This window comes from Cervus elaphus, chromosome 23, assembly GCF_910594005.1.
Source record: "Cervus elaphus chromosome 23, mCerEla1.1, whole genome shotgun sequence".
Classification (NCBI taxonomy): Eukaryota; Metazoa; Chordata; class Mammalia; order Artiodactyla; family Cervidae; genus Cervus; species Cervus elaphus.
The window spans coordinates 59,819,457-59,835,192 of NC_057837.1; the positions used below are offsets into that span (position 1 = coordinate 59,819,457).

Below are 15,736 nucleotides of genomic sequence, written 5' to 3' on the forward strand. Positions count from 1 at the left end.
CGCCTGGAAATGACCTGCAGACCCAGTGATAGGGGACCAGAGGGGCAAACGATGGGGCACTTCAAACAGCAAGGCAAGTTCCTCTTGATGAACATAGAGCAATCTCCAAATTATATTAAGAAAAAAGATGCAAAAAAAAAAAAAAGAAAGAAAAAAGATGCAGGGTATGGAATAGTGAGCTGACATTGTTATAGACTAGAAGCAGGGGAATAGGAGCATATTCAATGCTGGTATGTGCTTAAGAGTTTCTCTCTTGCCCACTGGACCTGACCTCCTGGCCTTCTAAATCAGCAGACCTGGATATGAATCCAGCAGCTACCAACTTGATGGGTGACCTTGGGGAAGTGACTCTGCATGTCTAAGCCTCCATTCGCTTGGGCCCTTTCTTTGAGGTCCACATCTTCCCTCTTCACTCCAACCCCACATAGTGGTACTGTTACCACCCATTTATTAATGGTGAAATGGAGGCACAAAGGTGAAAAGTGGCAAGCCACGAGGCAGCTCAGGCTGGGGTTCCTTGGTTTTATAAAAGCACTTCTCTCCTTTCCTGTTGTTCTCTTCGCCAGTGGCTATACCACAGATCTACATGGGGTAGTTTATTTCAGAGCTAATTCTTCCAGGAGGGGAGATGTCCAATCCATCCATTCATTCAGCTCAACAAATATTCACGGAACACCTAGAAACTGCCAGACATCTTTCCAGGCACCAGAAGAATTGCTAGCAAAGGCCCTGTACCCGGAGTTAGTGGCCCACTGAGTGTCCACTCGTGCGTGTGTGGGAGGGGTTTTCAGAGTCTCAGCCTTTCCCGTGCCCTGGGCCCCTCTGGCATCTGGTAAAGATCTACAGCCTCTCTCAGAAGAATGTCTTTAAACATACATAATTATATGCTTCAGGATTTCCCTGGTTGCCCAGGTATTAAGAATCTGCCTGCCAATTCAGGGGACTTGGGTTCGAGCCCTGGTTCAGGAAGATTCCACATGCCTTGGAGCAACTAAGCCCTCGTGCCATAACTACTGAAGCCTGAGCACCTAGAGCCTGTGTTGCACAGGAGAAGCCACTGCAATGAGAAACCCACACACCGCAACTAGAGAGTAGCCCCTACTCACCACAACTAGAGAAAGCCCGCAAGCAGTAATGAAGATAGCACAGCCAAAAAAGAAACAATTCAGTGTGTATACGTAGATTTACAAAGGAAACAAATTGCCTTGTGATACAGATATCAAACATTTTTCAGAACAGATGTGTGATGAGAGAGTAGCGCACACTACCGTGTGTAAAATAGATGGCTGGTGGGAAGCTGCTACATAGCGCAGGGAGCTCGGCTCGGTGCTCTGTGACGACCTAAAGGAGCGGAATGCAGGGGCCGAAGGGAGAGTAAGGAGGGAAGGGATATATGTATACAGAGAGCTGATCTACATCGTTGTACAGCAGAAATTAACACAACATTCTAAAGCAATTTTACTCCAATTAACAACTAAATTAAAAGAAAAAAGAGCAGATGTGTGATACAGTCATATAGTACTTCTGTATTAGTCTATTAAATAAGAAGACCTCTGGTGGATCTAGTACTTGCTGTCATTTTTTTTTTTTTTCTTTTGGCTGTGTTGGGTCTTGCGGCATGCAGGATCTTCATTGCAGCGTTTGGACTTCTCTAGTTGTGGTTCCAGAGCATGTGAGCTCAGAGGTTACACTGCGCGGGCTTAATTGCCCCATAGCATGTGGGATCTTAGTTCCCTGACCAGGGATCGAATCCACAACCCCTGTCTTAGAAGATGGATTCTTAACCACTGGACTGCCATGAAGTCCCCCTTCCATCCTTTTGAAGTTGTAATAAGTATAAACAGTATGTCGTAAATGTCCACAACCACTGGAGTGAGACACGGGATTATCTGTGATGTCTACTGGTGACAGTCACACGCACTACCACCGCTGCAGTAATTTGTGGCCTACATTCATCACGGTAGGAAAAGCTCCTTTCAGTTAGAGATTAGCAAAATAAAAAAACAAACTGAACAAAACTATTTCCCATCCAAGTCCACAGATTCCCTGAATTCTAGTCACAGATCCCTCAGGGATCCAGGAATAGCTGTTAAGAACGCCTGGCTGACACACGGCTTTTCAATATTATAGTAATTATATCTGTACAGGCAGACCTTGAAAATATTGGGAGTTTGGTTCCAAACTGCTGAAAATAAGTGAATATTGCAATAAAGAAAATCACATGAATTTTTTAGTTTCCCAATGCATTGCAAAAGTTGTTTTTACACTATATTGTAGCCCATTAAGTGTACAATAGCATTATGTCTTTTTTTTTTTAAGTACAGGCCTTAATTAAATATACTTCATTGCTAAAAAATGCCAACCATCATCTGAGCCTTCAGCGAGTCATAATCTTTCATAGTAATTACATCAAAGATGACTGATCACAGATCCCTATAAAAATATAATAGTAATGAAAAAGAAATACTGTGAGAATTACCAAAATATGACACAGGGGCATGAAGTTAGTTAATGCTGTTGGGAAAATGGAACCAACAAACTTGCTTGGCATAGAGTTGCCACAAATCTTCAATTTGTTAAAAAATTTTTTAAAAAAGGCAATATCTGCAAAGCATGATAAAATGAAGTATGCCTGTATACAATCTCATTCTGTTTTTTTAGAATCCAAACAATTTAGAGATACAGAATATAAAAAACAAAAAAAAAGCAAAAACAAAACGTTACCATCACCACCATTGTAATCGCCTTCCCTGAAGCAAAGCACCAAGGTTACGAGTTTGTGTCTCCTAGACTTTTATCTGAGTACACATAAAAACACATCATCTGGGATTTCTTACACACAAATGGGTCCACACTGTAGGTAATGTTCTGTATCTTGCTTTTTTCTCTCAAGAGTGTATCTGGAACATCATTTCACGTCTGCTCCTGATGAAGGCTGACCTGGTTCTTTTCAACAGCTGCTTGGTAACCCTTGATACAGACTTACAGACATACCAGAATTTTTCCTGTGTCAGTTACGTAATCATGCTTTAGGCCCTTTAAATGGATCATGTCTGGAATCTTCCCTACCATCTGGAGATAGGAGCTACGATTACCTGCATTCTAGAGAAGTGGCCCAAAGAGGTAGAGGTCACATAGCCCAAGGTCACAGAGCCATTAAGCCAAGGAGCTGTGATTTAAACCCAGGCTCATCATATATAAGGCACTACTCTTTCTTCCTGCCTTGGCTTTTATCTGTAGTTGACAAAATGCATTTCCCAAATCTGAACCGTTTCTACAAAAGAGACAGGCAGGACATATCGTTGTGATTGACCTTTTTGATTCTCTGCCACACCAGACACATTCCCACCTTAAGGCCTTTGCACTGCCTTTCCCTCCATTCCCTTCCTCCTGACTTTCCTCCAGCTGGCTTCTTCACATCAGCTCAGCTCAGATGGCCCCCTCTGCTGAGCATTTCCCTGCCATTGTGGCTAAATATGCCCCTGACCCCGCTCACTACCCTGTCTTGTTTTCTTTGTAGCGCTCATCACCACTGGAATTTAACTGATATAGTCAATGGAAGTGTTCTGGAATCAGAAAACTTGCCAGTTTTGTTCATTCCTTATTCTTGAGTACCTAATACAGGATCTAGCATATAATAGGTGCTCAAGAAATAATTTCTTGACTACATAAATGAAACTCAGAAGGTGAGGGATTAATTTGAGGAAACACATTTATAACATACATTTCCCATGGACTGCATCCTTCCAGGCTCCTCTGTCCATGAGATTCTCCAGGCAAGAATACTGGAGTGGGTTGCCCTGCCCTTCTTCAGGGAATCTTTCCAACCCAGGGATCGAACCCATGTTTCCTGCATTGCAGGCAGATTCTTTACCATCTGAGCCACCAGGGAAGCCCATACGTATATATAATGCATATTATAACATATATTTTATATGGGACATTTTATAGAACCTTGTGTTGGTGGATTTGTTTTATATTGAGATATAGTCCACATACAGTGAAATTCACCCTCTTAATGTACAGCTCTGAGTTTTGACAAATGTATATCATCATGTAACCACCGTCACACAATACAAAATATTGCCAACACCCCCAAAAAGTTCCCCTGTGTCCCTTTGCTGTGAATCCCCACCCCTGGGCCTCAGCCTCTAGCAACAAATGATTCTGACTTTTCCAGAAAGTCATATGAATGGAATCCTACAATCTGTGGCCTTTTAAGTCTGGCTTTTTTCAATGCAGTCTAATTGGAGGTGCCTCCATGCTGTTGAATGCATCAGTAATTCATTCCTTTTTATTGCTGAGTAGAGTTTATTGGATGAGTGGGCCACAATTGCTTATCCATTTACCAGATGAAGTCTTTTTCATTTAGATAATGCAGGAAAAAAAGCAGACTTCAGCAGATCTCCTTGGCCACTGAGACTCTCATGCCTCTTTGCTCAGCTGTATTCTATCCAGCATCCCCTCCTTCCTCCCCCAGGCTCTGCCTATCAAAACTCCTTCCTTTCCTTCAAGGCCCTTTTCAAATTCTCCCTCGCACAAAAGAAGCAGGGTTTACTGTCCCTGTGTCACAGGTTGGTAAAGTGAAGCTCAGGGAAAGGCAGCCCTCAGCTGCTAGAGGCCCACGCTAGGGCGTAGCAGAGCCAGAACCAGACTCAGGGCCAAGGGGAGAAGGGGGCAGCTCAAGGGACAAAGATCAGCCTCTTTGCAGGCCAGGGGCAGTGGGTCAGCGGGGGCAGAGATGCAGGCCCCCTCTTTCCTATGTCAGCCCTTTTACCAGCAGGAGGGTGACAGAGAATGGGTAGGTCCAATCCTGAGTGGGGCTGGGGGGCCAGGGCAGATCCCATCTGGGGTCTGCCCCTCCATGAGGACTTTTCCCTTCCCACCCTTCCAGCTGGTGCCTGAGCCCTGGGCTGGATCCAACCCCCACACACAGGCTGACATTACTCATCAGAGCTGCAGGCTGGCTGAACTGGGGCCCTTTTGCCCAGATTACCATTCTAGAGCCCATGAGTGGGCATGGCAAGTTGGGTGATGAGCCCCAGCTGTGGGTGGCCTTCGCCCCACCCGGCCATTTGCAGCCACAGAACAAATAGGGGACTAATAAGAGTGCTTAGGGGGTTCCCATTACTAGAGAGGACCCCAAGCTACCCTGAGGCCCCAGCTCTGCTGTGCAGACCTGAGGAGCCCCCTGGGCAGGGAGTCTTGGAACCCAGGCCATCAGTTGGTGACCTTGGACAAGTTTTCTGGGTCCCAGTTTGGGGACTTGGGCCTCTGGTCCTGGGTGGAGCTTATGGATACTTTCTCAGAATATTACTTAAAAAAATTTTATTTTATTTACGTAATTTTTTGGTTGCACTGTGTCTTCGTGGATGCCTACAGGCTTTTTTCTCTAGTTGTGGAGAGCAGGAGCTACTTTCTAGTTGCAGTATGTGGGCTTCTCATTGTGGTAGTTTTTCTTGTTGCAGAGCACGGGCTCTAGGCGCACAGGCTTCAGTACTTGCAGCACGAGGGCTCGGTACTTGTGGCTTGTGGACCCTAGAGCTTGCAGGCTCAGTAGTTGGGGAACATGGGCTTAGTTGCTCTACAGCATGTGGAATCTTCCTGGGCCAGGGATCGAACCCATGTCCCCTTTATTGGCAAGTGGATTCTTATCCACTCTACCACCAGAGAAGTCCAGAATATTGCTTTCAAATGCATAAAATAAGAACACCTAGTGACATTGTGATTATAATGTGCTGTGGTTGTAACATTACCCAGTGGTGGGTTTGAGAATGTCCATTATTCTGAAGTCCTGATCAGTATTTTTTGACACTCTAATATCTATGCTGTGATAGGAAATATTTGTGATTTCTGTTGGTAACGAATTTGCAGGATCAGCCAACAGTGTTACAATTTGGAATCTCTGCTCATAATTGAAAGTGAGAGCCGCTCAGTTGTGTCCAACTCTTTGTGACCCCATGGACTATACAGTCCTTGGAATTCTCCAGGCCAGAATACTAGAGTGGGTAGCCTTTCCCTTCTCCAGGGAATCTTCCCAACCCAGGGATCGAACCCAGGTCTCCACATTGCAAGTGGACTCTTACCATATGAGCTACCAGGGAAACCCAAGAATACTGAAGTGAGTAGTCTATTCCTTCCCCAGCAGATCTTCTCAGTTCCTGGGGTCTCCTGCATTGTAGGCAGATTCTTTACCAACTGAGCTATGGGGAAGCCCAGTTGCAGGATCAGCTAACAGTGTTATGATTTGGGACCTTGGCTCATAATTGAAGGAAATGCCAAATTTTTATTACAGGTTAGTGAACAAAAAAGAAAAATGTAATTATTCTTTCACCCAAGTTCATGGACCCCCTGCATTCTCTTCATAGGCCCTGTGGTCCCCCATTAGGCACCTGTGACCTACAGAGAGAATGCCCAGGACTAGGGCATGAGAGCCCCCAAGAAACCTGAAAAAGGAATCAGATAGGGGATGATGGGAGGGGAGGGGGAAGGAATAGGAAGGGGAGAATGAAAACTAGGAGAGGGTATACCTGGGAAGTACTTCCAGAAGAAGAGAGTGGCCATATGGGTCACTGCTGCTGAGACGGAGAGTAAGCTGAGGACAGAGAAGTGTCTGCTGACCACCCTTGTCAAAGACAGTTACAACAAGGTGTGTTAAAGTGTCTCTCCAGGGCTGGGGACAGGTCAGGGGTGCACAGGATTCAACCATATGGGTTGTATTTTTTTCCTGAGTGTAGTAAATACACAGATTTTATTATATTATTATTTATGCTGTGTGAATGTGTGTGTGTGTGAAGAACACCATAATAATATTATTTTTTTAAAGGTAAGCATAGAGAGGAAGGAAAAAATGGAGATAATTTATTCAAGAAGTTATGTTGTTTGGGAGTGAGCAAAGAAATTGGAGGCACAGATAGAGGGGATCTGTGGAGTCAAGGATATTTTTTTTTCTTTAATTTTTAGCTAGGGACCCTTGGACCCATTTGCCAGTTGCAGAGGTTGGGGCCGGAGAGGAAGGAAGGGGTCAAACGGACAAAGGCTTGAGAAGTTCAGACACACTTATCTCCCTGGTCCTCAAGTCCCCTTTGTGACCTCTCCACTTGAGCGAACATCAGTTGGATGAGTCTCTCCCCAGAATTTCTGATTCTGTAGGTCTGGATCTGGGACCTAGAAACTTGCATTTCTCACAAGCTCCTTGGTGATGCTTGCCCCAAGGACGCGCTTTAAGAAGCGAGGCTCTGATCGACACCACTTGCGCCCCCTTCAGGATTTGACATTGCACTACAACGAGCCACGCCCCTTAGAAAGCGCGGAGGTGAGGGAGGTATGGGAGCAGACAATTGAAATGGAAGAGAGGTGAAGAGACTAAGGAAGAAACAGCTGAAGCCTGACCCCCAGCCAAGGTCACCCCCTCTCCCTGGGAAGCACCAGCCTTCCCAGGGACCCTGGGAGCTGCCCTGTTGGACCTCCTAGAGGGCTGAGTGACAGGGGGTGGGAAGGAGCCAGAGCTGGGGGATGGAGATGGTGGCGAAAGGCCAGCAAATATGCCCAATGGAGAGGGAGTGGAGGAGGGGCACCAGCTTTCTGTCCTCAGGCACTGAGCCCTGAGAACACGCTGTTCACCTTTGCAATTTGACCTGGTCTCATGCCAGACCAGCTTCTCCTGCTCTTGGGAAAAAGAGCAGTCCTGTCAAAGAAATGAACATTAGCGTGTCAGATCCCAAGATATCTAAGCAGGGAGGACCCTTGGAGACTGGCCAGTTCATCTCTATTTCACAGACGGAGGGGGCCAGAAAATAAAAGTCTGGTTTGATGGATGGACTTGCAAACTCCAGTATAGGGAAAGATTCATCCCCTCTTCCCGCTGTTGGCTCAGTCCTAAGAAGCTGGGTCATGTGCATGATGTTGGGGACTATAATGACAATTGCTGCTTCCCCTCTTAGCAACTCATTGGACACATTTTTTTTTTAACACCCACTGTATGCTAAGCACTGTGCTAGATATGGAGATAAAGTTGAGAGCAAGACCAAGCTCCTGGCTTCATGGCATTGACGTGTCAAGGGCAAGTTTTAAAAGGCAATAAACAAATAAATATGTAATACAAAGTTGGGCCGTGATAAGGGGTTGGAAGAGAACTGAAATGACATGAGGGAGTGAGCCTTGTAGATGGTGTGGGGTGGTAGGATCCAGCGAGTGGGAATAGCATGTGCAAAGGCCCTGAGGCAGGTGCATGCTTGCTGTGTTGGAAGGGTGTCACAGAGGCAAGGTGTCTGGAGTGGAGTGAGGGAGACTAGGAGAGGAAACCACAGTGGTAGCAGGAGGCAGGTCATAAAAGCACCTGCAGTCAGGGAAGACTTTGGCTTTTCCTCCCTGACTTTTCTGTGGAAGACTTTGGTGAGATAGGAACCCTGGGAGAGTCCTAAATGGAGGAGAAGTGTGATCTGACTTCAGTTTAACAGGATCCCTCTGGCTGCTGAGTGGAGAATGGGCTGTGTATGGGACAAGGATGGAGGCAGAGAGGTTGAGGAGAAAGCAACAAATAGAGTAAGCAAGAGGTGATGGCAGCCTGACCTGGCATCAAGGCCTCCCCCAGTTGCTCTATGTCCTTCCAGGGGATATATGGAAGGGACAGGAAGCTTCCCCTAGCCCTTACCCATGACCCCAGCACACTGTCTGTCTCCTCACAGCTGGAAGGGTACATCCAGAAGAACCTGAGGTTGGAGCTGGCACAGGTTCAGCAGCACTTGGTCCAGAACCAGACAGCCACCATGCTGGAGCTGGGCACCAGTCTCCTGACCCACACCACCGCCCAGACCCGCAAGCTGACCAGTGTGGAGGCTCAGGTACTACAGGGTGAGGGGGTGGCACTGGGGGCACCGTGGCAGGCCAGGCTGGCTCATAGCCCTAGTCATCTTGCGTTGACCCTTGTCCCTGGGAAGGCCAGAGCCTCCTCTGACCTTGCAGCCCCTGATGACCCCATCACAGAACTGTCTCCCACCAGGCCGTGAGCCCAGAGCAGGATGAGGGGGCACGGTAGACACTGGGTTTGGCTCTTCCGCCTCTGTGATTCCAGTGTCCGGCCTGAGCTGGGATTCAGCAGCACACATCTGCCCTCGGGGGCTCACAGCACTTCAGGAAAATGTGGATAACAAATTATACTTGTTTATTAGACCTTAGGGGGACAACATCTCTGAAAGAGGAGGCCACAGGGAGCAGCAGAGAGGGAGGAAGGAAAGGGACAGGAATATAAGTGAAAAGGTGAGTAAATGAATGGCTGAAAAGACAGCTAAGAAAGGACCATGTGTTTCCTAAACCTTACTATGTGCCAAGCACTGTTGGAGATGCCTGGTTCTAGTTTACAGCAGTAAATAAAATAGGTATGCATCTGTACCCCCCCTGGAGCTTCCTTCTAATGAGCACCAAGAAAACAAACAGGATAAATAACATGTGTATGAGACAGTGATAGTGCTAGGGAGAAAGTAGCAAGGACGAGATGACCGGTGGAGAGTGTGTGCCAGGACTGGCGAGAGGGACAAGTTGCAAGCTTAGACAATACAACCAGGAAGGCACTACTGGGCAGGTAGGGTTGGGGCCAGGCTTACTAGAACAGCCTTTTCAACAGGCAGAGCAGTATGTGCAAAGGCCTGGAGGTGGAACAGATCTGGCAAGCTCCAGGAACATCAAGGAGGCCAGTATGGCTGGAGTGACCCAGGGAGACTGTTCAGCCAATGTCAGAGGTGATGGGGGCAGATGGCATTACAGGGTTTTGCCGGCCCATGTGAGGTGGGAGCGACAGGAGGATTTTGAGCTAAGGGGCCGCATTTTAAAAGTCTACCCCAGACTACCAAGCAGACAGTGGCCTATAGAGGACACGGTCAGGGACATGGAGCCCTGTGAAGAGGCCAGCACAGGACACAGGGTGAGAGATGGAGGTCAGGGCCAAGCGGGGCATGGAGGAGCAGGAGAGTGGTCATGTAACCATTTGGAAGGTGGAGCAAATATCTAATTGCTGATGGATTAGCTATTGGGGTGGGGGGGGCGGGTCAAGGGTGACTCCTCCCACATGCATGGCAGGAGGAATGGAACTGCCATGAACAGGGATAGGGAAGAGAAAATTTAAGATAATTACAAGCCTAGTTAGGTGTCATGGTCCATGCACAGGTTGGGAAAGAATTTCCAGACACAAGGCAGAATGAAAGAAAGGACCACAATATTAGGGTCTATGAGTGAGTGAGTGAATGAAACACTGAGAGGGTTTAAATAGGTCAGCACGTTTCTGGGATGGCAGGGCCTGAGGTCATGTGTGTGGCTGCTGGGCAGGGCTCCTGCAGGGCTTACAAAGCTCCCTATCCCCACCTCCCTTGTCGGGGCAGTTCCTGAACCAGACATCACGAATGGAGATCCAGCTGCTGGAGACCTCACTGTCCACCAACAAGCTGGAGAAGCAGCTGCTGCTGCAGGACCATGAGCTCCACCGGCTGCAGGGCCACAACAGGTGGGCACTGGCCCCCTGACACGGGGCAGGGACCAGGGCTGAGCTCCAGGGCTGGGCTGGGACCCAGGTGGGCTGGGGATCCGGGGTGAGCACCAGAACCAGCCTGAGCTGGGCTCCACTGGGCGGCGAGGGGGCAAGATTAAAAGGTGGACTTGAGCTAGTGCCCAGGATGGGGGCTAGGGCCAGAGGGAGAGGCCTGAAGACCGGAGCGAGGGGCACTAGGGCTGGAGCTAGAGCTGGGATGTGGCCAGGGCAAGGCCTGAAACCAGGGTAGGAGATCAGGCTAAAGTTAAGAGTGAAGGTCGACACTGGGGCTTGGCTGAGGCCTGGCCACTCTGTCCTGAGTGGGGATAGGAGACAGGCATTTTCCTAGGGCTCGGGGCACCCTGATTCTTCCTCTCTTCTTTCTCTCTCTCTCTTTCTATCCTTCTTTTCTATCTTCCTTTATTTATTTTATAGATTTTAACAGCTTTCCTGAACTACCATTTACATGCCATACAATTCACCCTGTACACCTTAATTTGATCTACATATCTGGAAATAAATAAATATAATCTCACCTACCAACTCCTCTCCTTCCCAGAAACAACCACAATGATATGTTTCTTATCTGTATTAGCAGAGAATCTCAGCATTTATAAGCAAATAAACACAAAGGGAACACCCTTTAAATTACAAAGAGTCCTGGGGTACAGATAAGTCAGAGACATGGACCTCTGAGGCTGATTTCATCTCAGTTTCGAGCTGAGTGGAGAAAAAACTGCCAAGCTGAGGCTGGTGGAGAAAGCAGAACCCACACAGGTAAGCAGTCACAGGCCCATGTACAGAATGAGACGTTATTGTTGCTCATATGCTGAGTCAAGATACGGACACAAGGATCCTCAAGCTCCCTGTGATCTGGGGACCATTAATGATAGTTTGTGTACCTCCTTATACTTACTCCCCACCCCAAGGGAAGGGGGGAGCGCTGGGACACTACCCAGCGCTCTGAACTGAATTAAAGCGCCTAGAAACCAGCAAGCCAGCAGTGGGTTTCCCTGGTGGCTCAAATGGTAGAGTTTGCCCACAGTGCAGGAGACCAGAGTTCAATCCCTGGGTCGGGAAGATCCCCTGGAGAAGGAAATGGCAACCCACTTTAGTATTCTTGCCTGGAAAATCCCATGGATGGAGAAGCCTGACAGGCTACAGTCCATGGGGTCGCAAAGAGTTGGACATGACTGAGCAACCACCACACACAGAAACCAGTGAAGATGGAGGGTGTCATCAATACACGCTTGGCCCATGGAGACAGCTAAAATTCTAGACTCCAGGTGTGCCCAAATCCTGTCTCTTTCTGAGGCATAATCTGGGGTCCAGGGAAATTTCCTCCGGCCCTGGCTGGACTCATTTTCTTACTCTGGAGAATGGTTGGCATAGCCTTGTGCATAAGAAAATATCTCCCTCCTGCCTCATCAATCAGCTACCCACCCACCGGCAGCAGAGGCAAATATGTATGCATAGTCCCCTTTCTAACCCTTTTAAACCCAAGTGGAACATACTATTCTTTGGCATGATGGTATTTTCTTTTTTTTTTTTTTTTCCCAATTATCCTGGAGATGGTTCCATAACTACATGACACACTTGGGCATTCTTTTCTCCAGCTGCATAATGTTCCACTGGACACCTGTCCCCAGATATATTTCCCAGGGCCCAATTAGTGGATACTGAGATTGTTCCAGTCTTTTATGATTCCAACACATGGTGCTACGAATATCACTCCCATCCCTTATTGAACACACATGTGAACAAATCTGTAGGATAAAATGCCAGAAGTGCAAAAGCTGAGTCAAAAATTTCTTTCTTTTTAATAAAACTCATTACAAAAATGCCTCATGCTTATTATATCCTCAGACAATAGACACTTGTACAAAATGAAAGGGAAAGTTGGCCCCCTCCACCCACCCCTTCCTTTTCATTTCCATCCGCTCAAACCGGCACCACAGAAGTACCAGCACTTAGTAGATTTTCTTTCACATTCTCTATAAACACAGGTCCCACCAAGTCCTTCCATATGTCTATCCACGCCTCTTCCTATAAGCTCCCAAGTATCCGTCTACATTTACCTTCATACCTTTTTCTTCCTCTTTTAATTTCTTCCATGCAGGGTTAGACCACAGGCAGTGACGTGCCACTCCGAGTCCCTGGCCTCTTTCCCCTTCTGCACAGCTGTGCTTAGCCTCCTTGCTCTTCAGAACCGCTCCAGATCATTTCCAGGGAAACCAGAACAGAACAGCCTCAGCCACTCCTGGCTGTTGTGCATTTTGGCTGTTTTGTTTTTCCCTATTACAGCCGACTCCCCCAAAGGACATTCTTGCCCATGCCCCCCGCAGGCTGTCTGCGGTGAGTGGACTGCTAGGTCAAAGGACACACATATTTGGGATTTGATCGGGGCTACCGGGTTGCGGGTGTGTCCCCCCACCCCACCTGTTTCCTCTACTGGACCCTGAGGCATTTTACTCCAGGGCCAGGTTTCTCTTTCCTCCCTTCCTCACTCTGCTATCCGTGGGCACGGACCTTCCAGATGTGGAACCCTAAGGCAGGACGCTCCCTCTCCGAGCCTCGGTGAGGACCCAGGGGAAAGCCCTTGAGTGTGACTGCACACTGGGGGCGGCGGGTTCACCCCTGTGCGCCCCCTCCCCTCCCCGCAGCGCGCTGGAGACGCGGGTGCAAGCCCTGGAGACGCAGCAGCAGGCGGAGCTGGACAGCCTCCGCGACGAGAAGGAGCAGCTGCGGCGCCTGCTGGGCCGCCAGAGCGGCGCCCTCGCCGGCCTCCAGAGCACCCTGCGCGCCGCCAGCATTAACTCCAGCCTCCTGCAGCGCCAGCAGCACCAGCTGCTCCAGTCGGTGCAGCGCCTGATGCGCGTCATAGCCCAGGGCCCGGGTGAGCGACCGGGGCACCCGGGGTGCGGGCGGAGGGCAGCAGAAGGGAGGGAGACCCTGCTTACCCTCCTGCCCTTTCACGCTTGTTCTGGCAGCCACTGCAGGAAGGACCATCCCCGCCCCTACCCATGAAACGGAAATGACAAAGAGTAGTCATCATGGTGACAACAACCAGAGTCCTAAGAGGAACCAATCCAGACTCTCCTGACTCCATGAGTGACCTTGAGCATGCCCCATCCCTCTCTTGGTCTCCCTTTCCCCATCTGTTCAATGGCGGTGATGATAAGAAGGACACCACCAGCCCAGACTGACAACTTGGGGATTCCAGGATCCGCCCTCCATCCCCGCTTGCTTGGGCTTGCCCCCTCATCCCCAGGCCTCAGTTTCCCTGTCTACAGAATGGAGAGGTTGGATTCTGCCCCACCCCACCCCCCAAGGACTTCTCTTGCCCCCTAAACCAAGAGGGCCAAACAGAAGCTGAGACGCACCTCTGGATCAGTTTCCTAAGGACAAAGGCTGGGCCTGCTCCCCAGCCCCCACTTCTAATGGGGCTGACTTCAATCACTCAGTTCCAGGGTCAGTCACTCAGTCAACAAGCACTTACTGAGCCAGCCCAGCGCTGAGTGCTGGGGGTACAGCAGTGAACAACATACTTCCACAAATGTCTCTTGCCAAAAAAAAAATGGCTAGCCCCCTCTGTGGGTCTCTGAGGGAAGGAGGAAGAAATGCATATTTGTTAAGTGCCTGGTATGTGCTAGGTGCCCTCCTAGCAGTGTTCTTGAAGTTTCCAGACTTGTTTAATTGCTCAGCTGTGTCTGACTCTGCCACCCCATGGATTGCAACACACCAGGCTTCCCTGTCCTTCACCATCCCTCGGAGTTTGCTCAGGCGCATATCCATTGAGTCGCTGATGCCATCCAACCATCTCATCCTCTGTCATCCCTTCTCCTCCTGCCTTCAATCTTTCCCAGCTTCAGGGTCTTTTCCAGACAATGGAAAGCCTAAAACGCTATGTGCAGGAGAGGGGACTTCAATCTGAGGGCTGCAGGGAGTCACAGGAAAGTTTTGAACAGGGTGGGACTAACTCATTTTCTAGGGACTAACTTTTAGGAAGTGTGATTGGAACCAGGGAGGGGAGAATGGGTGGTGAGAGAAAGGGAAAGGGTTCCTACCGCTGCTGGGTCACCATAGGGGGAAGTTGGAAAGCCTTTAAGGCACAGGAGTTGAACAATAATGATGGATTCCAGACACTGTGGCTGGCAGCAATGTGGAGACAGAGGACAGTACCATAGTGCCATCTAAGCTGGGCACCCCCACAAGGTGGAGGTTTGAAAAGGTTTGAGGTAGCCACAGGCAAGAGAGGTGGATACCGTCCATACCATGAGATTAACAGTGACCTGAACCCATCACTGGCTTGTGCATAGAGCCGTGGCAATGAGGCTGCCTAAATTCATCCTGTAGCTCAGCCAAAGGAATGGGGACTGGAGCCAACACCTCACCCCACAGGCTCACTGCCAACCCAGTCTCCAGTTGTGGCCCAATGTCTGCTTCCCTTCCCCAGGGACCAGGGGCCTGGCCAGTGAGACCATGGAGATCCTGTCCAGGGAATGTTTTTGCACAGACTGGGATGGATTGAGGGCTTTTGTCTCTTCATTTGCGATCTGGGAATAATAGCCTCCTTTCAACAGGGCCTCAGCTCCAAGATCCAGGATTGAGGTTCACGTATGAAGCCAAAAACAGTAAGTCACACACTTGGTAGCTTCCTGGTTCATCCCTGGTCAGGATACCTATCCATCTGGAACTTTAGCCCTGTCCATGGATACCCACCTTAAACTTAGTGACTCAGACATTAAAGGATCTCCCCGCAATGTGGGAGACATGGGTTAGATCCCTGGGTCAGGAAGATTCCTCGGAGAAGGAAATGGCTACCCACTCCAGTATTCTTGCCTGGAGAATTCCATGGACAGAGGAGCCTGGCGGGCTACATCCTTGGGGTCGCAAAGAGTCAGACAAGACTGACTGATTAACATTATTGGATACCCACCTACCCAAAAATTGGATTCTGGTGGATTCATAGCCCAAAGCTCTAATTGGATTCCACAAAAGGAGCCAGAGAGGGGATTTGAATAGTTTATTTACCAATAGTCACTTTTTTCGTGCTAAGCCTGGAGGCACCCAGAGCCCTGGTGGAATTTGGCCATTAAATTAATATCCTCTCTTAAGGCCAATGATCAGTTCCCAGGGAAAGCAAAATGTAGGGGAGGGGCCCACCTAGGAGATGCTGGTAGAGTGGACTGTGGAGGGGACCCTGGGCCACCTACC

The 15,736-nt window shown here is 48.9% G+C and overlaps 1 protein-coding gene across 2 annotated transcripts in view; it reads left to right on the plus strand.

The window, feature by feature from the left end:
• ANGPT4 (angiopoietin 4) overlaps positions 1–15,736 on the plus strand; it is a 47,687-nt gene that overhangs the window by 14,774 nt on the left and 17,177 nt on the right. The window contains exons 2-5 of one of the 2 annotated variants that reach the window (XM_043884238.1): positions 8,688–8,843; positions 10,374–10,495; positions 13,183–13,415; positions 15,103–15,153. In XM_043884238.1, the coding sequence (XP_043740173.1) occupies positions 8,688–8,843; positions 10,374–10,495; positions 13,183–13,415; positions 15,103–15,153 (562 nt within the window). The remainder of the gene's footprint in view (positions 1–8,687; positions 8,844–10,373; positions 10,496–13,182; positions 13,416–15,102; positions 15,154–15,736) is intronic. The other variant, XM_043884239.1, reaches the window with a different exon arrangement.